Raw genomic sequence first — 27,531 nt, 5'->3', positions numbered from 1 at the left:
TAGTTTTCTCCCTTTTCATTAGGATATGAAATTAAACATTTTATAATAGTTGCTAACTCTGTCTGCTTTGAAGTAGCTTAGATTTTGTTTTTCTGGACTACTAAGAGATTGTAACAACCCCATTCTGAGAGTATGATGTTACACACACCCAGCATTTAGCAGACATTACTAGAAAGATCCCCCTAAATTTCTTCTGTCCTTACGTAAGTTGTCTAACTGGAACATACACCTGATGGGGCCATTTCCCCATTCCCATCCACAAGCTACCACATTTTCCTGCTTTTAAAAGCCAATTCTCAGGGTTCTTAGTTTACCTGTACTTGCAGCATGCTTCAAAGTGATCCCAGTGCAACGCTAGCTAACCACTGGAGATAAAAAAGGAAGGTGAGAGGAGTCATGGGGACAAAATCAACCTCTGATACTGCCTGCGTTACCGATCTTTGAAGAAAGCATTCAGAGGTATCTCGAGGAAAAGATAGTTTTATATTGTAAACATTTGCAATTGCTCAGAAGACAGTTACTGCTATTAATTTAAAGAAATTTATATGATGAGAGACTGAAGTAAAGGACGAAATCAGGTTTATTAAAAAAATACTTTACAGGAAAAAAATCTATGCATTCCATTGTACTATTTTACAAAGAAATAGCTTAACAGTTTGACACGCTTGTACAGTCAGCTACTAAAAGAAATACACTGGTTAGAGGATTATTCACATAGAGGTTCTGTTTACACTACACATTATAAAAACCTCTTTAAAACTTTTCTGTTAAATGTCAATAAATATACTAGGGTCGCACAAAGCAAACAGTCTTCCAGGCAATTGTACATGTCCTCTGTATGCAGACAACTTAGATACATTTAAACCCACAAAAAATATATTAGCTGCCAATCAAATTAAATCACAAAATCATATAAGAAATCTCTTTACATGTTGTACAAAGAAATTAGAAGTATAAGTATTTCTTTAGACAATTGAAGAGTGCTATAATAATATTAGCTCCTCAGCTACATGTGCTATTTGATCATAACAATTATTTATATTACTGGAAGGTAATGTAAGGCCATAACATTGTTGGGAAATCTTCTTTTAGACCAACGTAAGTTAATTTACAGTACAAGCCTTCAGGTGAAAAAAAGGTCCCTTTTCAGGAGCTGAAGATAATATCTCTCCCACACCTCATGCCCTTTAAAAACAACCAATATGGCTACATACACTTAGCATTTATAACAATAAATGTAAAGTGCTTATCACTCAGTAAAATTCAAGCATGTGAATGGCAGAATGAGCAAAATGAAGGTCTTGAACTCCCATCCATCCTGCAGCTCTAACAAAATAGAATTATGTCAAGAGACTGGGACTAAGTACTCACGTAGGAAAACAGTTGACAGATTAACTGTTTTTCTGTGTGGCAAAAGGTATAGATTAATAACGACTTTATTACATATCCCCACAGAACACTTTAGTGAGTGGTCCATCTTCTTGGAAGAAAACATGTCAACAATAGAGCACTGAACTATTGGTTTCACAAAGTACTTTTAAAACAGGTCAAGTTTCTGCACAGAAAGAATTAGGACACCCAAGGGAGAGGAAAATGTGATATTATAATTACTTGGCTAACTGATCTCTGGCCCTTCACCTTTATCCCAGTTTACAGTTTTCCTTCGCTGCTAATAAAGGAATTGTAAGCTGTGCTTAAAACAGAAGCCAAGCCCACGCTTCCATCTTAGGCTATGTCTACACTACCACAGTAAGTCCACCTATGCTACGCAACTCCAGCTATGTGAATAACATAGCTGGAGTCGACGCACCTTAGGTCGAGTTACCACAGGGTCTACACCGTGGGGGGGTCGACGGGAGAAACCCTCCTGTCGACTTACCTTACTCTTCTCATCGCGGGTAGAATACAGGGGTCAACTGGAGAGCAATCTGCAGTCGATTTGGCGAGTCTTTACTAGACCTGCTAAATGGACCACGAGTGGATCGATCGCTGAGCAGTGATCCCGGCTGTTGTGTAGACCTGCCCTTAGAGCTAGTTATGCTTTCTAGTATCATGTTCCTGGACTACTGCTGTTAAAAATCTGACTTGGTTTCAAGGTGAGAGAGTATTCTAAATTTCAGTTCCAGACGTCAACCAAACCCATAGGTTTCTAAAAGACAGGGCAGTGGAGCTATGATGATTTACCTCCACTGAAGTCAATGGAATTATTATAAATCACACCAGCTGACCTGATATATGAATGAATTCTAGAGGAATATTATCAAAATGTGACAAAGACTGTTCTGAAATTTATTCCATCTTTATGTATAGTTCTATTTCATCATATCCATAAGTCCTCAGTCTATTGACAGCTGTTGCTATAATGATATATTCTTGCCAATTGAATTTGAGATATGCTTGCATAAAGAATATAGGCATTAGACTATCACTGAATTTAATGAACTATCTTCTGAAATCTTTGAGTGAGTGATAAGTCAATCAGAAATTGCCATTTTCCACCAATTACTTGCAAATATTTTACTCTTAAGACTAGCCAAAGATTTGACTTGCCCAATATTATACTGGAAAAATTAACTTGTCCATCTGTCACTTGATTTCTCACAAAGCATTAAGTATGACATCTGTATTCTTCATATTTGTTATTCAGTAATCCATTTGTAGTGCTGACCAGTTTAGAGTACTGCACATCCAAGGGTATTATTCCACCTGTAATTCACTGATTTCAGAATTATAGATACAATCTAATGGGCAACAGATTTAGCCATGGATTTCATATGCAATTTTCCATAGCTATATTTAGAGATGAGCTGGATTTGGAATCAAGCTTGGAAGAAGTGTGGTAATTTTGGATTTTGCAAATGTTTCAAAAGTTGCATTAGTACTTAAGTAAAGATTAAAATTTGTACAGGCAAAATTAAGAAAAAGTTATAAGAAAATTAAAAGCTTCATTAAATTTTTTCTGAAACAAAAATCTGCTCATCTCTACCTCAGGCTGACAAATAACATCAAAAGAATAGCAACGTTATCCAAATCATTCTATGACTAATTTATAATGAAGAGGAGGACATCAACTTGACTTTAGGTTTTGAACTAGTAAACTGAGTAAAAGGAAAGTATGGTACAGTGGTTAAAGACATTCAATCCACAGAAGTAAGAGTGAGAAGCATTTTCTTGATATTTTAGAAAGAACAGATTATTTCATACAAGTAGGACACTGTTTTGAAAGCAGTGTGAAGCACTCTGCTGGTCTATTGTATGCATTAGTTTAAAAGCATGCTATTTAATATAATTTACAGAGAGATACTTCCAATACCCATTTACAAATTATATGTCTCTCTTTTCATTTTATTTCAAGCTCTAGAGGAATACAAATAAAAAATAATGGTGCATAATGCGTCTTAAATTGTGAAGCTTTTTAGCCTAAGTATGTTTAATTTTTGCATTTTAATATATATGGGGAGAATTGGTTTTATAAAGGGATGAATAGCTTTTCCTTAAATTGTAAGGTCTTTGAAGATATGTCAGTTCCTGAGTGATTATACACAGTGCTGACTGTCAAGGGACAATCACCTTATTAGTTCACAATGACTTAGAGATGATAATACCATCTTTGACATGGCCAATGAATAGCACATGGAAGACAAGCAGAGTGAGTTAAAAAAAGAAAGGGAGAATAACACTAACATAATATTAACCAGCGGGAACATGAAAGAGGCACTGAAACCAATATTGCCTGTGAAGAATTTTACTTTGCACAACCCATTAAAGCTCTATAAAATTCTTCTCAACAAAAAAGTGGGAAAAATGCCAGAGAACAGAGGGCCTGTTTCTGAACCAGCTTTGATAATCTAGAATTTTTGCTAAAATTAAATTATACCCCTGCATGAATCATATTACTTTTCATAAAAGCTTTCCATTCTAACACCTTATTTACACAGATTACTAAACAAGTCACCACCACTTCAATCTGTAAATTAGTCTGAAATATTTTCTAATTTGTCTTCACTTTTGTACTGAAGACAATACATACATATACATATATAAGGAGTAATACAGATTCTAACTAATCACTGCAGTATTTTCTGATGATTATTTTGCTATCAGTTTAAAATTGTGACCTCTATATTGAGGTGCTAAGATGCATATAAGTCTACACAAAACAATATTGCACAAAGTAATATTTATAATAACAGATTAACATATTTCAGAACCTTTTTAAAGAGAAGATTCATAATTGATGCACCCAGAACTAATAACACAGCATCTTTTCTTTTCCTTATTCTAATATAGTGTTAGAAATCTCTCTCCTACCCCAGTGAGGATTAGAACAAAGAAGTTGTCCAGGGACAACTTCAGTGGCACCAAAATCAAGTTTGTATCCTAGGTGTGGGGGGGACTCTTCTTTCTGATGACTAGAAAAGACAGTTGTTATATAAGTGGTGAGTGAAAGTCAAATACAGATCACACAAACATTCAGAAATATCATAAGACTGTAAAAAGAACTATGTCAGCAGATGACACTCAACAACATATTAGCTTGTGTCACTGATGTTTCAAACACAGCACCAGGGTACCCAAGAGCTACAAGTGGAAACAGCAACCCAATGCCATAATATTTTATTTTGAAATAGCAATACAGAACTTCAGAGAATAAGGACAACCAATATAAATCAGTTATCACTGACCCAACTCTATTAGATTAAGTGCATCAGTACCAGGGAGAGGATGTTTTCCATCAGATGCTTATTGTGAATTTATCAAAACAAGCTGCCAAGGTTGTTAGTAATTTAATGCTTTAAAGTGCTCAGACAAGAATGCAGTTACCTCCATGAGACTGCCTTTAAAAAAAAATTAACACTAGAATTAGTCATGTCCAGGAAAGATGTATTTAGGAAGCAAAATCTTCACATCAAACATTACAAGCAGTACTATGGAAAGTATTGTGTCTAAGTGATTACATTTCAACAGGATAAGATGTCACACTTTACCCTTTTATGAACTGTTTAACAATTAAAAATTAAAAGATCTATACATCTAGTAATTTTAGTATCCACCAGGAATTTAAGGACAGACCAAAACATCACTGATCATCAAAAGTGCTGTGCTTTCTCTTTGATTTTAGCAATTAAAATCAGATGGGGGAGTCTTCTGCAGAAGCCATCCTTTTATGGTGAAGGCTAAAGAAAAAATTAAGCAGGGGGGTTAGATTTTCCAAGATAGTTCAATGACTTTTAGCGCTTGGAGGAATTCCATTCTGATTTTGAAGAGGAGATACTGAATTATTACCTCATTTAAACAGAAAGAAGTGGTAGACCACTATTACATGCTGTACTATGGGAGTAAAATACAACTTGAACTTTTGCATAATCTGTGTAAAAAAGATATGCTTGACATTTTGGAATGTCACCTTTCTTTATAGAATTATAGGCAAGATTTCTCCAATAAAACATAAGCAAGTTATAAAACTATAACTTCACATCAAAATTTTAAAAAGTTGTTAAAAAATGTTTGACTATGTACATATCACACAGACTCTTCTGTGTGATCCTGTGGATTATGTTGCTGATCAGATTCTAGTTTAAAAACTGGAAGAGGCTGGGCCACCTGATCTGGTTGCAGAACAAGTCCCGATATTGATGAAATTGAGGAGCAGGATGGTGCCCCTGTTGTAAGCTGCATTTCTACACCTGGTTCCTCAGACTCTGTTTTTACACTCACACATTGGGGTTCACCTTCTGATTCTGTCTTTTCAGGGATATTACTGTTCATGTTTGAATTGCTTTCTGCATTTTGAGAAGACTTCCCCACAGGATGGTACTGTTTGAGCCTTATATGCCAGGCTAAACTGCAAACCGCTGACACTGTTTTGAACTGATGAATGACATTTCTAGGGATGAAGTAGATGTCATTGTCACACAGCTGGATTCTAGCATAGCGAATGCCTTCCCGTCTCATTTGGTTTAGCTTGGCTTCATCCACCCATTGAACACACTGAGGGGAAGAAAGGGGAAAGTTACTGCTAAGCTGTATGCAAGGTCCAAAGCTGGGCATACACTTAGATTGAAGAGTACACTTTCAGTCCAGCAACCCATTAGATTGTGACTACTCTTTAAAGAATACAACTTCAGTTAAGAAGCTACTTGCGGCAAGAACAAATCTTTAATGTTTCACTATGAAGTGCTGTGCGCACCTATGAGGTAACAAATAATGACCCATTGCCACAGCATTATGGGGTCACAGGCAGGTCTTAAAACAAGAATTAGAGCTTCAGTAAGAAGCTTTTGACCTGGCATTACCAGACAGAGCTGGGTGTGGTTGGTCTGGCACTAGGAGACCAAAACTTTGTTTATGTCAGAAGGAGTCTGAAGCAAGTTGGGGGAATGGAAACCCAAATTATGTGAAATTCCTGTAACCCATACTCAAGACTTCTTGGTTCCTTATCTCATGAAGGAAGGAGCTTTGTGACACTTGGTCATGCTAGGATCAAAACCCATGACTATCATGTGGTGAGCCTACCACCACTAAAACAAGAACTGGAGATAAATAGCTCTAGTCACAAGCCTAGAACCACTATTTCTACCTTTATTTCAAACATTTGACTAACACTAATTTTTTAAGAATTCATAAATATGCTACTTTTGAAGCTATTTCCAAAATGCTGGAAATAAGTTGCAACTAAGGAACACAGTACCTGTGACACTGGAGGTTCATGCAAGTCTAACTGAAGTCTCTGTACCACATCAGTGAAGTCTTCAGCATGGAAACAAACCACATCTTTGGTTATTCGAGGTTGGACACTCCTAGAGATGAAGATTGTCAAGACTGAGTTTTAAAGAATTTGTGGTTACAGCTCTGGAAAGCAAGAGTTACCATAAAGAAAATACCTATTATATAGTTTTCTACTGGGTAATAAGTCCCTCAGCATCACAACTAGTACAGTAACATTAGTGTATGCATATTCTTTAGACTCCACAGATCCGACCTCAATTCCTGAATTGCTTCATTTTCTTTGACTTGAACTTTACATAGCAAAAGAGACTGCACTATGGCTCCAGAGGGGTAGGTTCAATTCCAAATTGTGTGACTTTTGAAAAGTCACTCTGCCTCAATTCTCCTATTTTATAATTGGCCTAATATCTATATTTTAAAGGAATACTGGAAAGAAAAATTTGTAGGACACTCAGATACTATGGTGATGGGGACCATATAAGTAGATATTGCTTGTTCAATGGATTTGAAACATAGGGCAAGGGAAACATTGGCACTGTTTATTTAATCTTGGACAATATTGTTGCTGATGACACTGTTCCTGCTGTCCAATTTCTACTGTAATTGCTACAGACAACATTCCCAACTCAAATTCCCTGTGATTTCTTCCCAGAACTTAGTTACCAGCAATGCCCTGGATCCAGGAGGTAGAAAAATATTGTCGGTACCATCACAAATGAACAATTGACCTGACAATATTCTGTTTATGTAATTGAACTTATAATCAATTAGGAGATGAAGGAAAAAACATGCAGGATGCACCAGATACAGTGGCCTACACTGCATATCATGCAAGTTATCTGCAAAATACTCCATGTTAACACAGTTTTTGCGCTGGACTCAGGAGGGAGAAGGAAGTAGGAGTAAAAGTTGCCAGAGTTATGTATTTACTAGATTATGTTTTACAGACTTTACACAGCATTTGAATAGTCACAAGTCATTTGGTTTTAAACAATTTATATAACTAGGCTGCTATTCAACCGATACTTCACATTTTCTCCCTTTTATAAAAGGAAGTCAGTCTCAAATACAACTGGAGTGGTTACAAAATTCAGTCACACTTACCATTCACCAAACTGTACAGCTTTCAGCACTCCTACAGCAGCTGTACTCTGCCAATCAAACCCCTGACCTACATGATCAGCATGGGCTCTTGTTCGGTCTTCAAAGAGAACTTCACGGGGCTCACTGGTCCGAGGTAGGTATTGGAGGTTTTTTATTTCGTTCATTGATCTATAAAGTGGGGTGAAGAGAGGAGGGAAAAGGATGTTCCAGACTACTCAGAGATGAGATGAATGGTACAGTTTTCCTATCTGTACATGTATTAAGGTAATTTTGAAGAAATACTACTAGTGTCCTGTAGCATTCAAAATCCAAGATCAAAAATGCTCTCTTTGCTTTTGCTATATGTATTACGTACCAAATTGGTATTCAAAGATTTAAGTATAGTTAGTGCTGCAGATTTGTCATGGCATTTTTTTTAAATCAAAAAGTCACAAAGCACTCATGGTAAATTTAGGAAGAGTCATGGATTTTGTGACGGCTCTGAGATTTTTGATAAGATACCCTAATAAATGAAGGGGCATCAACCACCTCCAGCAGCACCCTCCAACCAAGAACTGCAGCCCCCATCCCAGCCACCCGCCTGGTGCAGAGGGGAGGACTGGGGTGGGGGGGATGGGACTGGAGAGTGAGCCACCCTGCACTCATCCCAGCCAGCAGCAACTCCCGTATATCTGAGGGCTGGGCCCCAGGATTGAGAAGGAGCCTGCCTTACACTCACCTCATGCCTGTGCTTTGGTGGCTCCTGTGCCAGGTGGGGCTGAGCCTGGCTCCCTGCTCTGGGCATTGCGAGTTGGTATGCCAGGTCGCAGTGCCACGAAGGTTTAATCCACCTCCTATCCCCACCATGGCGGAGGGACGGCTGGGACAAACCTGAACAGTTCTTGGACCCTGTGCAGCCAATTGCAACGCCTGGAGCTGGGAGCCATGACCAGCCCGGCAGGACATGAGCTGCTGGTATGGAGTGAATCATAGACATTAAAAAAACAACAACAAATGGGAAAATCATGCTATACGTGATTTATGTCCTGCTGTTACAAATCTAGAGCCCTAATTAGTCCAGATAGATTTAATCCAGATTGAGGAAAAGACAACAATTAAAAAGGACATTAGGTATACTATATATTTGGAAAAATGTGAACTCTTTAGTCGACCTCTGAACAGTCACATTGTGATGTTTTATTATCCTTTGAACGACAAGAATTGTGCCATACTTAAAAATTCAATTTAAAATACAGATGCTTAAAAATATTAAGTTATCTAGAGAGAACATATTGGGTTTTCTGCTTAAAGCTGTGATGAAAACATGATTCCAATTATTTCTCTCCCCAAGATTGGTTGCACAAAACAATCCACAGGAAAATTGAAGGGAAATTTGCCTCTTGGATTTCAAGCAGCTGGTGGGAGGTAGATGTTAATGGTTTTACTCAGAACTTGAAAAATTACAATTTTAGAGATTAAAATAAAAAGCAATTTAAACAAAATTAACACTACTAACAATTCATTTATAACTGCAGAGTTAGATTGTCCATTTGGAGTTTTCTTGGACTCTAGAGGATGGACAGCTTTGTCAAAGCAATTTAACTACTGCTGTGTAGTTAATCAAAGTGTTAGACAAAAAACTGTCATTGGCAAGAGCAATTTTAAAGATTCACAATCAAAGCTTTTTTATTTTTATTTTTTTTTAAGAGGACAAGAATATTTCTCTTTGGCAAAAAAATTATACCCTTCGTTTCCCCCACCCAGTTACAAAAATAATGGCATAATTTTGTACTTGCTGGCTTCAGCACAGCACTGAAGATGTTTGTCATTTGCTTCTGTAACACAGTGAAGGGAAGTCATGAGTCATAGTGATATGGTCCCTCAAATAGTAACCTTTTAAAAAAAATTATAGTGGAATGCAAATCCAGAGAAAGGACCTTACCCATGCAACATTTCAATGAGGGCAGCTGAGGAGATTTAAGTAGTTAAGAGAATATTCCTCTGGAGTACAGTATTCCTTGAGAAGGCAACCACTACCAAGACTGCTTAAATAACTAGCATTAGGACCAGCCTTTAATGCAGTGTAGGGACTTCTGTCTGTGAAAAAGCTAGTATTTGGTGTACTTCTCCAACGCAGTGCAGAAGTAGGAAGTAGACAACAGGAGATGGATCACTTAATGATTGCCTGATCTGTTCGTTCCCTCTGAAGCACTTGGCACTGACCACTGTTGGAAAACAGAATACTGGGCTAGATGGACCACTGGTCTGACCCAGTCTGGCTGTTCCTATGTTCAGGAACCCAAGAGATCTGTCAAACAGGCAATATATAGAGCTGTCAATGTCGAGGAAACCTTGAACTCAACTGCACTTATATGGAACACAGGCAACATGTTAGTTTGGCTTAAATAACTGGACTGCTTGGTTCTACAGCAAAAGGAATGAAGTCACATGGAAAATTTAAGAAAGCCATGAAGTTTACCTTTTGAAAAACTAATTTCACTCACAATGAGGACCAACGTTAAGACCTTAGAATAGCTAGTACTTTATCTAGCTGTGATCTGCTTTTCTATTAAAGGAAAATAATGTTACCGGCGCCGTTTGAATGGTGATTTTGGCATATCTGCTGTCGGGATCATCTGTTCTCCTGGTCTCACCCACATTATGGGGCCATCATCACTTTGTGACCTGCACTGAAGCTGGAGGCTAGAAAGAGTGCCCCAGGGCAAAGTCATCTAAAAACACAAAAAGCTATGTCAAATGGACAACAGTTAAAATTTTGATAAGCACTGGCTCAAGTTCATTACCAAGAGAACTATACAGAAACCAAACCTTATTGTTAGAGATGAAATGTTATATTCCATCAATGATATAGTTAACTTATTCAGCTTTTAGAGAGTAGGCCATTGTGAAACAGACACGCAACAAGAGCCCAATAATTTCTCCAGTTAAATGACTGATTGCTGTAGCCTCCAAATTAAGCTCCTTTCAGTATCTACTTCTTTGAACAGAGAATAGATTTTAACAGCATCCTTAGTAAGGTAGTTTGAAAGTTCATCACCATCTGAATGGAGAAGCTGTACCTAAATTCTCTCATTATTTAGCAACTTGAAGTTATAAGTTAGAAGTGTTAAGACATTTATGTTTGATAATAAACAATTTAAACAAAATAAAATTACTACAACAGTATAATGCTCACTCTCAGAAATGGAGATTCCTCCAACATATCAAGAAATTCTGGGAAGTAGTCACCAACTTCTTCATCTACTGCTCCAACAAGACTTATCTGCCGCATCGGACCTGCTCTGTAGGTTCCACAGCAGTATGTTCTATTGACCTAAGAGTGGTCAGAAAGAGAAAAGACAAAATGAGACACATTGTTCCATGCCAGGAAACTGAAGTTTATTAAATCAGTGTTTCAGACTGCACTGTAGTTTACATTCAAATCCAGGACTCCTTTACATACTTGAGAGCAGTTAGTATCTTTAGAATACATGAAGAAGCTGTTCAATGTCAATACACACCAGAGCATGAGCACCTCCAGGGGCAAAGGGGAAAAAAAGAATTTGACTCCAGAAAACATAGTGCTAGGCAGCATACCGATAAACATTATGTTGTTTTCTTAGCTGAACAGCACCAACAGATACAAAAAGCCACTGAAGCCAGCACAAAGAATGCTGTGTTTCATAAAAATGCCTTGTCATATTTTCTATCAATAAAAATTCATCACAAACATAAATAATGGCTTTGACAGTGGGTTAGTTTCTGCCTTCAACTATATGTGCATAAACCAGAATACATCTTTGCATTTATCAATAAAGCGTTAAATTAAGTTTAGAGGATTTAAGAGCAGTATTCTCTACATTGCTAGTAAGAAATCAACTTTGTTTTCTTTCTCCACGATAGTACATGACTAAAATGTAATGTTATTTAAAAAGCCCCATTCTGCAATACCAGAATTAAAAGCAGATAATGAGAAAGGAGATTCACTCATGTTCTTGCATTTTGCTCATGCAAAGCAAACACTCAAAGTAAACTGGATGCTAATGGGGGAGCATGGACTCAAGAGGTTGCACTGATGTGCCCAAAATATTGCTCTATTCTTGGGGTAGATGAATTTGATTTCAAAACTGGTGTTGGCCAAAAGAAGAGATGCATTCCCACTCACAGAGTGGCAGCAGGAACTGGACATGTGCCTTATACTGCCAAACATTCACGCTGTCAGTATATGTGACTCCACTTCAGGTTTAAGTGGCATGGGGAAAAGATGGCTGAACACAGCATCTGAGCACCCACAGAAGTGGGTGGAGAAGGAGTTTAGAGATCTCACGCTCTCTCTCTCTCCACACACACACACACACACACACAGGTGTGCAGAGGAAAGGGAGCTCCACAGAGCCTCTCACACACCCAATTAGACACCCCAACAACCAGTCTCAGGGCTCTGTGTCTGGGGCATACATTGAGACTGTTTGTTCTCAATTCTCCACCCGGGGTTTTGGGGGTGAGGCTGTGGGCTGTCCTGATGGTGTCTAACCTGCACTGCCCACCCTGATCTCAGTGCTCGTGGCAGTAACAAAGCATGCCCACTCTCAGCTCTCGGGGACTCAGTGATGTGTCTGGTGTGAACTGAACAACCCCTCTTCTTTGGTCTCAGGGCTATTCACCTGAGTCATGCCCATTCCCAGCTCCTGTACAGTTTTACTGATGTTTGGCTGTAATATGAGCCCAGACCTGATCTCAGTTCCCCTCTGGCTCAGCACAAAGGGACTTAGGTGTGGCCACCCCTCACTCATTGGAAGAACAATGGGATCCCCTAAGTCTGAGGTAGGTGCTTAGGCTCCCTCTTCAATGAATGGGGAGAGACAGGCACCTAAGAATGGGAACTACAAAAGCCAGCACGCTAGGCAGGGAGCCACCTAGCCTAGCCACTGGGAGAGGCTACCGAGGGAGGGAGGGGGCATTAAGCCCAGCCTTTCACAGAGCTTGATCCTTATCTCTGCATGCAATCCACAGCCAGGAACCCGTCTCCTGGAGTCAGGTGACTTAGGTGCCTAACCCCTGTCTTGTGAGATTGTCAAGTTCCTGCCCAAAGCCATACAAAACCAGTGGGTGGGGGAAGGAGGCAGAAACCTGCTGTCTACCCCTTATCCCACTTATTTGGGTCCTCAGCTGGGATGTGGGAGACCCTGGGTCACTTCCCCATCTGCTTCATGAATAGAAAGTATGTAAAAGGGGGTCTGGCATCTCGCAAGTGAGTGCCTTAATTGCTGAGCTAAAAGGAAGTCTAGTGTGAACTGCTCTTATTGACACTGTTACACTTCAATTAAATATTAATTGGGCCACAGAAGCTGTAAAACTCAGCCTGTAGTCCCTTGCTTTGGGGATTCTCCCAGACTATGGGAGAGTATGAGTCAATCCCCCTTCTGCTTGATGAAAAGAGGGTTGAGCAGTGATCGCCTACATCCCCAGTGAATGGCCTAACTGCTGGGGTATCAATTATTCTGCTGTGGGGCTCCCTCAGTCTTTTCTCTTGAAGCTGTTCCACTTTACTGAACTATGAATTGGGCCAAAGCAAGGCTCATTTCTGCATGCCCTGGGGTTAGGGTACTTCCTTGGGATGGTGGTAGTACTGGTCAATCCCTTTCTGAGGCGAAGGGATTTGCACCGTAAGTGTCTTTTGTCTTGAAACTGTTCCACTTTAATTAATTATTAATTGGGCCAAAACAAAACTCATTTTTAAAAAGCCCTGTGTAGCTTGGTGGTGCAAATACTTGGCTAGGAGGGTAGTGGTAATGGTTCTGGTTCTAGGGTTGCCAATTTTGGGCGGACGTATTCCTGGAGATTTAATCACATGACATAATCTTTAATTAAAGGTTGATCTTTAATTCCTGGAGACTACAGGCCAATCCTGAAGGGTTGGCAACTCTATCCTCTTGCTGTGGAGAAGGAATGTGCACAGCAAGCTTCTTTACTCTTGAAGCTGTTCCACTTTAATTAACTCCTACTTAGGTCAAAGCAGTGTTGCTCTGTAAGAAGCCTTCTTACAGCCCCATGATTAGTGTACTCACATGGGGTGCTACAGATGTTGGGTTAATTCCCCTCTTGCTTGCTGAGGAGAAGGGATTTGAGCTCTGAGCTCTTTTCCGTCTCATGCTGTTTCACTTTAATTGACTATTAATTGAGGCAAAGCAAATCTCAACTACACTACCCTGTGCTTAGCCTGGTGGTGCGGGTACTGGCCTCATGTGCTGAAGGAGTGGGTTCAGTCCCTCTCCCTGCTCCCTTACTCTGAAAAGGGAGTTGAGCAGACACTGCATTGCCTTTTCTCTTGAAGCTGTGTAATAGTTTAATGAACTATTAAATGGTCCACATCAAAGCTGTTCTGTAAGCAATGCTATTTAGCCTGCTGGTCAGGATGCCTGTCTGGATTGGTGGTGGTGGCGGCGGCAGCTTAATTCCTTCTCTATGCTTGATGAGAAGAAAGGATTCAAGAAGCAGGCTGCTTTTCTCTTGACTCTGGTTCACTTTAATCAACTATTAATTGGGCCAAAGCAAGTCCCTTTCACAACAGTTCCTGCATAGCCTGGTGGTTCAGGTACTAGCCTTGGGTGCTGGAGATGCTGGTTCAGTTCCTCACCTTGGATTGAGGAAAGAGGTAAGTAAAAACTGCCTCTCCTCTTGACACTTGTCCCCTTTATTTAACTATTAATTGGGCCAAAACAAGCCTTATTCATAACACTTGCTGTATAACCTGATGGTTCAGGTACTAGCCTGGGGTGCTGGAGATGCTGGTTCAGTTCCCTGCTCTGGGTTGAGCAGAGATTGCCTCTCTTGACGCTTGTCCACTTTAATAAACTATTAAATGGTCAAAGCTCCCCCCTATGAAGCCCTGAATAGCCTGGTGGTTTGGGCCCCACCTAGGATGTTGGAGGACCTGGTTCAAATCCCACTCCTCCTTTCTGAGGAGAAGGGATTTCAGCTCTTGCCTCTTGAAGCTGGTCTACTTTAATTAACAAGGAATCAAGCCACTCCCTGAGCTAGGGTCACTCTATAGTCCACTGGTTCGGTGCTTGCCTTGGCAGTGGGAGATACTGCTTCAAATCCTTCCTCTAGCTGTTTCAAAAGGATTGGAGAAGGCTGTCCTGCCTCCCAGGAGGGAAGTGGGAGGTTCCTGTTTAGGTCCCCTTGCGTTTGCAGGAGGCCCTTGTCCTTCTGGAAACAGAAGGGGGTTTGAACGGAGATCGCTCACTTCATAGGTGGGGTGAGGGGTGGGCCTGGGAGGAAGGAGGAGTGGTGGCTGGGGGGCTAGCTGGGAGGGTCCCTGGGAGGTGGGAGAGCCTTGGTCCAACCCCTTGCAGAGGAGGGGTTGGACCTGGGGTCTCCCACTGCCCGGGTGGGTAGCCTAGCCGCGGGGGACAAAAGAGTGATTCGCTTTTTTAATGTAGCTCAAGGAATATTTAAATAAAACAGCCCCAGAGGCAACTGATATGTATTGTAAACCCCTTACCCACAACAAGGATTGAACCAGGGTCTTTAACATCCCATACAAGAGCCCCAACCACTACACCACAGAAGGCAGCTCTTTCAGGAGATGTCCTTTGGCCCAATTCATAGTTTAATTAAAGTGAAACAGCTTCAAGAGAAAAGGGTACTTCTCACAAGGCAGCAGGAGGAACTGAACCAGGATCTCCCACACCCCAGAAGCATACTCTAACCTCTATACCATACAGGGCTTCCCAGACTAAGCTTGGCCCAGTTAATAGTTAATTAAAACAATTTCAAGAGAAACAGATCGCTCAACTCCCTGCCCCAGAACAGGAGGAACTGACCCACAGCCTCCAACAGCCAAGGTAAGTACCCAAACCCCACTATCACGGAGGGCTTCTTACACTTGACTTCTGCTTTGGCTGTTACTAGTTAATTAAAAGTGGAACGGCTTCCAGAGGCAAGACCAAGGCAGCCCCACATTAGAATAACTTATAGCCCAGTAGTTAGAGATAGGTGATCACTTGAGGTAGGCAATCACTGCTCAAATCCCTTCTCATCAAACAAAATCACAGGACTGGAAGTCTAAGTAACTTTTAACTTGTTCTTTTCCTATTTTAGCCTGTGATCCTACCTCATTTTCACTGGCATTCACTATGTTAGATGTCCTATCACCACCAACCTTCTTGCTGAAAACTGAAACAAAAGTCATTAAGCACCTCTGCCATTTCCACATTTTCTGTTATTTCCCCCCGCTTGAGTAACAGTCCTACCCTGTCCTTGGTCTTCCTCTTGCTTCTAATGTACTTATAGAATACATTAGAAAGGGGATTGAACCAGACTGGCCCACAACCTAGCTGAGTACCCCAACCACTGCACTGTAGAATGATGCTCCTTGTGGCCCAATTAATATTTAATTATTTATTTAAAGTCAAACAGCTTTAATAGGAGATGAAGAACAACTCACAGCAGGGTAAAAGGAAGGCTCAATTCACCACCTAACCACATGAGATTACTGGTTCTGTGGATGAAGGGAAAGCAGTGGATGTATTGTATCTTGACTTTAGCAAAGCTTTTGACACTGTCTCCCACAGTATTCTTGTCAGCAAGTTAAAGAAGTATGGGCTGGATGAATGCACTATAAGGTGGGTAGAAAGTTGCCTAGATTGTCGGGCTCAACGGGTAGTGATCAATGGCTCCATGTCTAGTTGGCAGCCGGTGTCAAGTGGAGTGCCCCAGGGGTCGGTCCTGGGGCCGGTTTTGTTCAATATCTTCATAAATGATCTGGAGGATGGTGTGGATTGCACTCTCAGCAAATTTGCGGATGATACTAAACTGGGAGGAGTGGTAGATACGCTGGAGGGCAGGGATAGGATACAGAGGGACCTAGACAAATTGGAGGATTGGGCCAAAAGAAATCTGATGAGGTTCAATAAGGATAAGTGCAGGGTCCTGCACTTAGGACGGAAGAACCCAATGCACAGCTACAGACTAGGGACCGAATGGCTAGGCAGCAGTTCTGCGGAAAAGGACCTAGGGGTGACAGTGGACGAGAAGCTGGATATGAGTCAGCAGTGTGCCCTTGTTGCCAAGAAGGCCAATGGCATTTTGGGATGTATAAGTAGGGGCATAGCGAGCAGATCGAGGGACGTGATCGTCCCCCTCTATTCGACATTGGTGAGGCCTCATCTGGAGTACTGTGTCCAGTTTTGGGCCCCACACTACAAGAAGGATTGGATAAATTGGAGAGAGTCCAGCAAAGGGCAACAAAAATGATTAGGGGTCTGGAACACATGACTTATGAGGAGAGGCTGAGGGAACTGGGACTGTTTAGTCTGCGGAAGAGAAGAATGAGGGGGGATTTGATAGCTGCTTTCAACTACCTGAGAGGTGGTTCCAGAGAGGATGGATCTAGACTATTCTCAGTGGTGGAAGAGGACAGGACAAGGAGTAATGGTCTCAAGTTGCAGTAGGCGAGGTTTAGGTTGGATATTAGGAAAAACTTTTTCACTAGGAGGGTGGTGAAACACTGGAATGTGTTGCCTAGGGAGGTGGTGGAATCTCCTTCCTTAGAAGTTTTTAAGGTCAGGCTTGACAAAGCCCTGGCTGGGATGATTTAATTGGGGATGGGTCCTGCTTTTGAGCAGGGGGTTGGACTAGATGACCTCCTGAGGTCCCTTCCAACCCTGATATTCTATGATTCTATGAAAACTGTATCTCAGATGCTATTCTAGGTCTTCTCCTAGCATACAAATTTCCAAGCCAATCTGGTTCTGCATTTGCATTTTAGAGCACTTTGAAAGCTTGCTTTAAAGAGAAATACTACTGGCAGCCTGTGTGTCTCCATGCCTGCTTGTGTTCCATGGCTTGTTCCCAGCCCCCCCACTTTGTAAAGCCAATGTTAACATCTAACACTGCTGGATTATTGGGGTCTGGAGCTGGGTATTGGTCACATCCAGGGAAGGCAAGCGACATGTACACACTAGGTGAACATTGCTCATTTCCCCCCACACACTAGCTTTGGGAAAAGAAAAGTGATTTCTTCCCATCCCACAAACCAGAATGAAATATCAGCTATGGTGTATCAGTAACCTAACTGCAGGCTCTCATTTTTAAGCCTGCTCCTATTAGCTACAGTGTGAGCAGTTTTGAAGGCAAGAAACAGAAACTCTCAGACATGATCACACATCAAAGATGATCTGATAGTCTAGGAGGTAGCCCCATCTCTGCTTGTTGATGGCTTTATAAATTAGGACTATTACTTTGAATTCATGGTATGAAAAGACCTGACCAAACCAGAGAGTTAAAGAACCAAGCCATGTGTGAATCAAGAAGTCCTTGCTCAATATGACTATCAACATTTGAACTGCATTTTTTTCCAGAGTCAGCAGCCTAGGGCTCAGAGGTATCTTTATTTTTCTGTGTAGTAAGAAGCAAGTAGCTCTGGCTAATGTGCACTGCAAGTTGTTTGCTAACTTGCAAATTGTTGCTAACTTGTTTGCTAATTTGCAAACAAATGAGAATCTGCTACCAACATGGACCTCTTTCAGCCAGCACCTGAAACATGCAAATGATCAGTCACTCATAGGGAATCATGCAACAGTTCAGTATCTTTAAGCATCCTTTGCCAACAACAGATTAGCCATAGATAGCATGGGACATCTTGTTCCTAACATGATGGTCCTGCACCTGCTCCAGCCCGGTAGCTGCAAGAGTACCTATGCAACAAAGAGATGCAAATGCAGCAGGGAAGACTTCAGGTACGCCCATGCATGCAACTGGGGTGGTGATGAGCACAGCAACAGAGTATCGAAGTTGATAAATGCAAAGTAATGCACATTGGAAAACAATCCCAACTATAAATATAAAATGAGGGGGTCTAAATTAACTGCTATCACTCAAGAAAGATCTTGGAGGCATTGTGGATAGTTCTCTGAAAACATCCACTCAATGAGCAGCTGCAGTCAAAGAAGCAAACAGAATGCTGGGAATCATTAAGAAAGGGATAAATAATAAGACAGAAAATATCATATTGCCTCTATAAATCCATAGTACGCCTACATCTTGAATACTGTGTGCAGATATGGTTACCCCATCTCAAAGATATATTGGAATGGGAAAAGATTCAGAAAAAGGCAACAAAAATTAATAGGGGTATGGAACAGCTTCCATATGAGGAACAATTAATAAGACTGGGACTTAACGACTAAAGGGGGATATGATAGAAGTCTATAAAAATCATGACTGGTGTGAGAAAGTAAATAAGGAAGTGTTATGGACTCCTCCTCCTAACACAAGAACTAGGAGTCACCAAATGAAATTAATAAGCAGTAGATTTAAAACAAAAGGAAATATTTTTTCATACAATGCAGTGTCAAGTTTGTGGCACTCTTTGCCAGAGCATGTTGTGAAGGCCAAGACTATAACAGGGTTAAAAAAATAACTAAAGTTCATGGATAAGTCAATCAATGGCTATTAGCCATGATGGGCAGGGATGGTGTCCCTAGCCTCTGTTTGCCAGAAGCTGGGAATGGGCAACAGGGAATGGATTATTTGATGATTACCTGTTCTGTTCATTCCCTCTAGGGCAGAGCTACTCAAAGTGGTGGTCCACGGACCAGAGCCATTAGCTGCCGGTCTGCGTGCACATTGGAAAAAAAAATTGCCGGTCCCCCACATCAGAAAGCTTGAGAAGCACTGCTCTAGGGCACTTGGTATTGGCTACTGTCGGAAGACAGGATGGTTAGGCTAGATGGACATTTAGTCTGACCCAGTAAGGCTGTTCTTATTGAACACATCAGACACAGTTGAAACGTTTCTACTCCCCCCTCAGAATCTATCTGCAAATTACTGTGAGTAAATATAGCTCAAAGGGTGTTGCATGAGATGTTCAGTAGCTCATAATTATAGGCGGGGTCCCAGAAGAACACATACTTATACTTTCTTATTCACATGATTTATTCATACCAGATTTATTCATACCATATTCTACAGCCTTTCTACTAAGACTCACTGTTATACATGTATTGTCATTGAACTCAGCTACAGTAAGAAGATAAGCACAGTTGTACCATGTGTGATTTAGACTTATGTTTCTGGCTGAGTAGATAACATCAAAAATATATATTTTTGATGTTGAGGGTTGAGGCCTTATCTGCATAACTTCACAAAAATAGACAGAAAAACTTCTCTCAGATCAGTCCCTTCTAATAATAATTATTTTGTTGCATTACATGGTACAAACAAGCTCATACTTCACCTGACTACAGACTTGCCGTAACCAAAGGCAAAGAAAGCACAGGAAAATGCATAAAATAGATCACCTGGAGCTAAATCTTTCCCAGACTGCCCAAAGTAGTACTATTTTGAGTAGATAGTTGCATCATAACTTGTATTTAGAAGCTTTCTGCACATTTTGGTCAAAAGTAAACTACATTTCTATGAGTTATGGCCCTTTTGGTGACTGGGTGGGGCAGGAGCTGCCTCACAATACATAACATAATTAAGGTCAGGCTTGACAAAGCCCTGGCTGGGATGATTCAGTTGGGGTTGGTCCTGCTTCGAGCGGGGGTTGGACTAGAACCTCCTGAGGGCCCTTCCATCCCTGAGAGTCTAGGATTCTATGACCCCCACCTACCACTATAGTCACAAGCACTCTGTTGTGACCTTGTCCCTGGTTGGAAATAGGCTACAGCTCTATCACTCTCCAGACTTTATTAGTCCTTTGCCCTAGCTGGGATTTTCTGCCATGGTGGCTGATCCCAGGGAGGCCACATCAGCACAGAGGCCCCAATTCTGAAAAGCATGTATACAATGTTTAAGTGCTTCCTGAATTGGGAAGGGCTAGCAGGATCCAGACCTGCCAGTCTCAAGGGAGTTAATGTTACTAAGCATGCCCTGACATTCCAAGCTCATGTAGACATCCCCCACCCAACTCAGTGTCCATGTCTCTGCCTTTGACCTTTGGTGTTTTCTTCTGTTGATCCCAATTCATGTCAGAGTTACAGAGGTGGTTCCCAACAAGTTTATAGAGTTGTCATGATATATGATTACTCTTGGGTGTAATTTAGTCTAAAATTCCCTTCCCTATCCCCACCCCCTTACTGTCCACCCCACTAGTCACAATCCAAGCACAGCAGAGCACATGCAAGGATCAAAGTGGCACCTTATAAGCTAAGAAATTATTTCTGTTTTCAGTTCTACTTTTCTTTTCTCTTCTAATTTTCATCTCCCTCTGAAAGCAAAATACTAGCTTTGCCTCTTAAACTTGCACTTGTAGTAGGTATAATGTTTGTTGCATTATTATTATACTAAGCACTAAGCTTTCTGGCAAGCCTCTGCCAAAGAAAATCAAATTTGATCATCCCAATTTCATATGCTGAATGCAGACTGGACTGAGATGTCATTTATCCAGACTCTGGAGTCCAGTCTGCACTAAGAAACTGAGGGTGTAGTCATAATTTACTAGTTGTCCAGGGCCTTACTGTCCCATCCATTTTATTTCTTTGGAGTCAGAGCTGGTTTTGCAAAGGACTTTTAGTAACTGAATGGGGCCTCTACACCTCCACCCTCATGAGGGGTTTGTAAAGTTTTGTTTTCCCATGGAAGCTTCTTCATTATCTCAGGTTGTGTTCCGTATGGACAAAAAAAACAAACCAACAACCAAGTGAAAGCAAACAGCTTAGAAACTGCACTTGATTAGATGGATATAATAAATACAGATAGCAGAATCAGACTAACTTTTAGTAATAAACAGTATTTGTTTATTTGTCCAAGTAGAATCTTGATATTCCAAGATTCCTATTTAACAGAGTCTCGTTATTCCCCTATCCTATCAACTGCACTTCTTTGGCCAGATATTTTTAATTCTCTTAATGGTAACTGAATTGCACTTCAAATTATTGTCTAGGCTAAAAGTCAAAAAGAACAAACCTTGAACACCCTACAAGGTGTGCTTTAGAATCAATGCAACTTGCTAATACAATTAGCTGAACACTGATGTTGGCTAGTACAATTACTATACTACTTTATATGTGGAATGAATCATGGAAGTCAACCAATGGCTACGCAGGTGGTGTCGGAGAGAAGGCTTTGGATTCTCTGACCATGGGAAGGCATTCCAAGAAGGAGGAGTGCTAGGCAGAGATGGGCTCCACCGAACGAAGAGAGGGAAGAGCATTTTTGCAAGCAGGCTGGCTAACCTTGTAAGTATAGCTTTAAAACTAGGTTTACCCGGGGAAGGAGACCAAAGCCCTGAGGTAAGTGGGATACTGGGAAGAAGCACGAGCAAGAGAGTGGAGGACTCCTGCCTCATACTGAGAAAGCGGGACGATCAGCAAGTTATCTTAAGTGCCTATACACAAACGCAAGAAGCCTGGGAAACAAGCAGGGAGAACTGGAAGTCTTGGCACAGGCAAGGAATTATGATGTGATTGGAACAACAGAGACTTGGTGGGATAACTCACATGACTGGAGTACTGTCATGGATGGATATAAACTGTTCAGGAAGCACAGGCAGGGCAGAAAAGGTCGGGGGAGAGTGGTACTGTATGTAAGAGAGCAGTATGACTGCTCAGAGCTCCGGTATGAAACTGCATAAAAACCTGAGAGTCTCTGGATTAAGTTTAGAACTGTGAACAACAAGGGTGATATTGTACTGGGAGTCCGCTATAGACCACCAGACCAGGGGGATGAGGCTTTCTTCCAGCAACTAACAGAAGTTATTGGATCCACAGGCCCTTGCTCTCATGGGAGACTTCAATCACCCTGATATCTGCTAGGAGAGCAATACAGCTGTGCACAGACAATCCAGGAAGTTTTTGGAAAGTTTAGGGGACAATTTCCTGGTGCAAGTGCTGGAGGAACCAACTAGGGGCAGAGCTCTTCTTGACCTGCTGCTTACAAACTGCGAAGAATTAGTAGGGAAAGCAAAAGTGGATGGGAACCTGGGAGGCAGTGACCACGAGATGATCAAGTTCAGGATCCTGACACAAGGAAGAAAGGAGAGCAGCAGAATACGGACCCTGGACTTCAGAAAACCAGACTTTGACTCCCTCAGGGAACTGATGGGCAGGATCCCCTGGGAGAATAACATGAGGGTGAAAAGGAATCCAGGAGAGCTGTCTGTATTTTAAAAGAATCCTTATTGAGGTTACAGGGACAAACCATCCCAATGTGTAGAAAGAATAGTAAATATGGCAAGCGACCAGCTTGGCTTAACAGTGAAATCCTTGCTGATCTTAAAACACAAAAAAGGTTATAAGGAGTGGAAGATTGGGCAAATGACCAGAGAGGAGTATAAAAATATTGCTTGGGGATGCAGGAGTGAAATCAGGAAGGCCAAATCACACTTGGAGTTGCAGCTAGCAAGAGATGTTAAGAGTAACAAGAAGGGTTTCTTCAGGTATGTTAGCAACAAGAAGAAAGCCAAGGAAAGTATGGGCCCCTTACTGAATGAGGGAGGCAACCTAGTGACAGAGGATGTGGAAAAAGCTACAGTACTCAATGCTTTTCTTTGCCTCTGTCTTCATGAACAAGGTCAGCTCCCAGACTGCTGCACTGGGCAGCACAGCATGGGGAGGAGGTGACCAGCCCTTTGTGGAGAAAGAAGTGGTTCGGGACTATTTAGAAAAGCTGGACAAGCACAAGTCCATGGGGCCGGGTGCACTGGATCTGAGGGTGCTAAAGGAGTTGTCAGATGTGATTGCACAGCCATTGGCCATTACCTTTGAAAACTCATGGCAATCAGGGGAAGTCCTGGATGACTGGAAAAAGGCTAATGTAGCGCCTATCTTTAATAAAAAGGGAAGAAGGAGGATCCGGGGAAACTACAGGCCAGTCAGCCTCACCTCAGTCCCTGGAAAAATCATGGAGCAGGTCCTCAAGGAATCAATTCTGAAGCACTTAGAGGAGAGGAAAGTGATCAGAAACAGTCAGCATGGATTCACCAAGGGCAAGTCATGCCTGACTAACCCTAATTGCCTTCCATGACGAGATAACTGGCTCTGTGGATGAGGGGAAGCAGCGGATGTGTTATTCCTTGACTTTAGCAAAGCTTTTGATACAGTCTCCCACAGTATTCTTGCCAGCAAGTTAAAGAAGTACGGGCTAGATGAATGGACTATAAGGTGGATAGAAAGCTGGCTAGATTGGGCTCAACAGTTGTGATCAATGGCTCCATGTCTAGTTGGCAGCCAGTATCAAGCAGAGTGCCCCAAGGGTCAGTCCTGGGGCCGGTTTTGTTCAATATCTTCATTAATGATCTGGAGGATGCCGTGGACTGCACCCTCAGCAAGTTTGTAGATGACACTAAACTGGGAAGAGTGGTAGATACCCTGGAGAGTAGGGATATGGTACAGAGGACCTAGACAAATTAGAGGATTAGGCCAAAAGAAATCTGATGCGGTTCAACAAGGACAAGTGTAGAGTCCTGCACTTAGGATAGAAGAATCCCATGCACTGCTACAGCCTAAGGACTGAATGGCTAGGCAGCAGTTCTATAGAAAAGGACCTTGGGGCTACTGTGGACAAAAAGTTGGATATGAGTCAACAGTGTGCCCTTGTTGCCAAGAAGTCTAATGGCATTTTGGGTTGTATAAGTAGGGGCATTGTCAGCAAATCAAGGGGCGTGATCATTCCCCTCTATTCGATATGGGTGAGGCTTCATGAGTACTGTGTCCAGTTTTAGGCCCCACACTCCAAGAAGGATGTGGAAAAATTGGAAAGAGTCCAGCAGAGGGCAACACAAAATTAGGGGGCTAGAGCACATGACTTATGAGGAGAGGCTGAGGGAACTAGGATTGTTTAGTCTGCAGAAAAGAAGAATGAGGGGGGATTTGATAGCTGCTTTCAACTACCTGAAAAGGGGTTCCAAAGAGGATGGATCTAGACAGTTCAGTGGTACCAGATGACAGAACAAGGAGTAATGGCCTCAAGTTGCAGTGGGGGAGATTTAGGTTGGATGTTAGGCAAAAACTTTTCACTAGGAGGGTGGTGAAGCACTGGAATGTGTTGCCTAGGGAGGTGGTGGAATCTCCTTCCTTAGAAGTTTTTAAGGTCAGGCTTGACAAAGCCCTGGCTGGGATGATTTAATTGGGGATGGGTCCTGCTTTTGAGCAGGGGGTTGGACTAGATGACCTCCTGAGGTCCCTTCCAACCCTGATATTCTATGATTCTATGAAAACTGTATCTCAGATGCTATTCTAGGTCTTCTCCTAGCATACAAATTTCCAAGCCAATCTGGTTCTGCATTTGCATTTTAGAGCACTTTGAAAGCTCTAAATTTGATAAATTTGTGATAAAAAACCAGCAGATTGCGTGCTCCCCCCCCCCCCAAAATAAAAGGGTAATTGATTAAAAAATTGCCCGGTTTGTTTATGCAACAAACTCTCCTTTCCATCTGATCGAGAACCCACACTTCATTAACATGGTTCAGTCATTAAGACCAGGATACAGTCCACCCAACAGAGCAGATGTTGCAGGTAAACTGTTGGACAAAGTGTATAAAAGAAATTTAGCAGTGTGCAAAAGGTCTAGAGGGTAAAATTGTTAACCTGAGTCTTGATGGGTGGAGCGATGATGATCCTGTTGTATGTGCTTGTAAGACAAGAGAAGGGAATGTCTTCCTTACAGAAACAATTGATACATCAGGAAATGCACTCACAGCAGAATACTTACAAGAAGCAGCAGTAAAAGCTATAACAAACTGAAAAAAAAATTCAAATGTCTAGTATGCAGCTTGGTCACAGACAATGCTACAGATGTATGCAAGACGAGAAGTTATTTAGAAGAGAGTCCCAAGCAGTAAAAGCTATAACAAACTGAAAAAAAAATTCAAATGTCTAGTATGCAGCTTGGTCACAGACAATGCTACAGATGTATGCAAGACGAGAAGTTATTTAGAAGAGAGTCCCAAGCTAATAACATACAGTTGCAGTTCTCATTTGATGCACCTCCTAGCCAAAGACTTCAGTGTTCCAGAAATAAAGGCTAATGGAAGTATTTTGCAATTTCAACAACATAACCACTCTGTAGCTGCTGCTCAAAAAAGTGGGAGGAACCAAGCTAACTCTCCCACAAGATGTACGATGGAACTCAGTAGTGGACCGTTTTGAGCACTAGATCAAGAACTGGCCTAATGCGATGACAGTTTGTGAACAAAATCGTGAAAAAAATAGATGGCACTGTCACAGCCAAAGTTCTCAATATCGGGCTTAAGAGAAATGTTGAACTTCTGCAGACCCTGAAGCCTATTTCTGTAGCTTTCAACAAAATGCAGGGAAATAGCTGTTTTATTGCTGATGCTGTTGAAATCTGGAAGGAACTGAGTGAGATCTTAAGAGAGAAATATGCAATGAGAGAGTTAAGTTATAAGCATTAAAAAATGAATGGGAGAAGCACCATCTCCAGCTCATTTTCTTGCAAATATTCTCAATACTCGATACATTAGAGTCGAACCTTAACTACTGAAGAAAAGGAGTTAGCAGTGACATGGACTTCCAGCAATTATCCCTCCATTATACCAACTATAATAAAACTTCAGAGCTAAGGGTGAACCATTCAAGAAATAGATGTTTGCTGACGTTTTAAAGAAAGTCACATCGGTGAACTGATGGAAATCAATTAAGCACCTGGATTCAGAGACTGTTGAGGTGATAGTCTCACTTTTAACAGCAGTAGCTTCTTCTGTCAGCGTAGAAAGAATATTTTCTTCCTTTGGACTAATTGATTCAAAATTGATAAATTGTTTGGGACCTGAAAAAGCAGGAAAGCTTGTTTTTCTTTTCCAGATTATGAACAGGAAAATGAAGGTGAAGATGACTGAGTTAGCTGCAGAAGCCAATATTTTAAGTTTCTCATGCTGATCTGGTTGACAGTCTATTTTTTTTATTTTATTTTTTTTTTACACTATTTCGTTTAACTATTTTAGTTAACAATTTTAACAAACAAATCTGATTAAAAAAAACTTGGATGTTTAACTAAATTCACATGTTTGTTTTGTTAAAATATTATGTTAGCTGTTGAAGAAAAAAAAATCCAGACTACATAATGTTGTTTTAGTTAAATAAAAATTTTAATGTCTGGTGAGGTTCTCCTAATACAGCATGGCAAGAAAATGCTCCAAATATTAATGATTAACCTGTTGAATTGGAGATATTTATGAAATCATTGAGAGGTGAACTATCTGCTTCAGTTAACTTTGGTAAATGAAGTAACCAATCATTCATTTTCTGATATAGCTGTAAAACTAATCCAAAAAGTTTTCAAAATAAATCACTTAAAAATGTATAGTGTACACCTTTGAAAAATGAAACCTACATCTGAGTTGTGGAGAATATGTATTAAGTTATACCAAACAAGAATGTACATTTATTTAGAAATCCATGATCAAATAGAGTCTTCCTGACTAGTGATTTAAATCAAATCCACCTTGTTCAGAGCTAGTATGGGAATAGAATAAAGCAGAAGAAACTAAATTCTTGTTCTGTAGTCCTTTAGCAAACTACCAATCTAGCAGTAGATTGAAGAAAAACAAAGATTTGGAGAATATGAAGTCCCTAGGCTAGCCAAGATGGGGTCAAGTCAGAATAGTGAAGTAGGCGGTACAGTAATTTATACCAGCTGAGAATCTGGCCCTTTAAGGTTCACCTTTAGATCATTCAGAGGTTCATCAGTATTTTGCAGGTTCTACTGATGAAGCCAAAAGGGACAGGCTTTATCTGGAAGTGATATACA

General features: G+C 41.0%; 1 protein-coding gene across 1 annotated transcript in view; it reads right to left on the bottom strand.

Annotated features, from left to right (window-relative positions):
• Positions 1-562: 562 nt before the first annotated feature.
• RSBN1 (round spermatid basic protein 1) overlaps positions 563-27,531 on the bottom strand; it is a 49,214-nt gene continuing 22,245 nt past the window's right edge. The window contains exons 3-7 of the mRNA XM_048826351.2: positions 11,009-11,146; positions 10,402-10,544; positions 7,834-8,001; positions 6,692-6,800; positions 563-5,991 (exon numbers count right to left, since the gene is read on the bottom strand). Of these exons, the coding sequence (XP_048682308.2) occupies positions 5,524-5,991; positions 6,692-6,800; positions 7,834-8,001; positions 10,402-10,544; positions 11,009-11,146 (1,026 nt within the window). The 3' untranslated portion in view covers positions 563-5,523. The remainder of the gene's footprint in view (positions 5,992-6,691; positions 6,801-7,833; positions 8,002-10,401; positions 10,545-11,008; positions 11,147-27,531) is intronic.

This window comes from Caretta caretta, chromosome 21, assembly GCF_965140235.1.
Source record: "Caretta caretta isolate rCarCar2 chromosome 21, rCarCar1.hap1, whole genome shotgun sequence".
Taxonomy (NCBI): domain Eukaryota; kingdom Metazoa; phylum Chordata; order Testudines; family Cheloniidae; genus Caretta; species Caretta caretta.
Note: the sequence above shows the minus strand (reverse complement) of the source record. Positions and strands in the feature narration are given on the sequence as shown.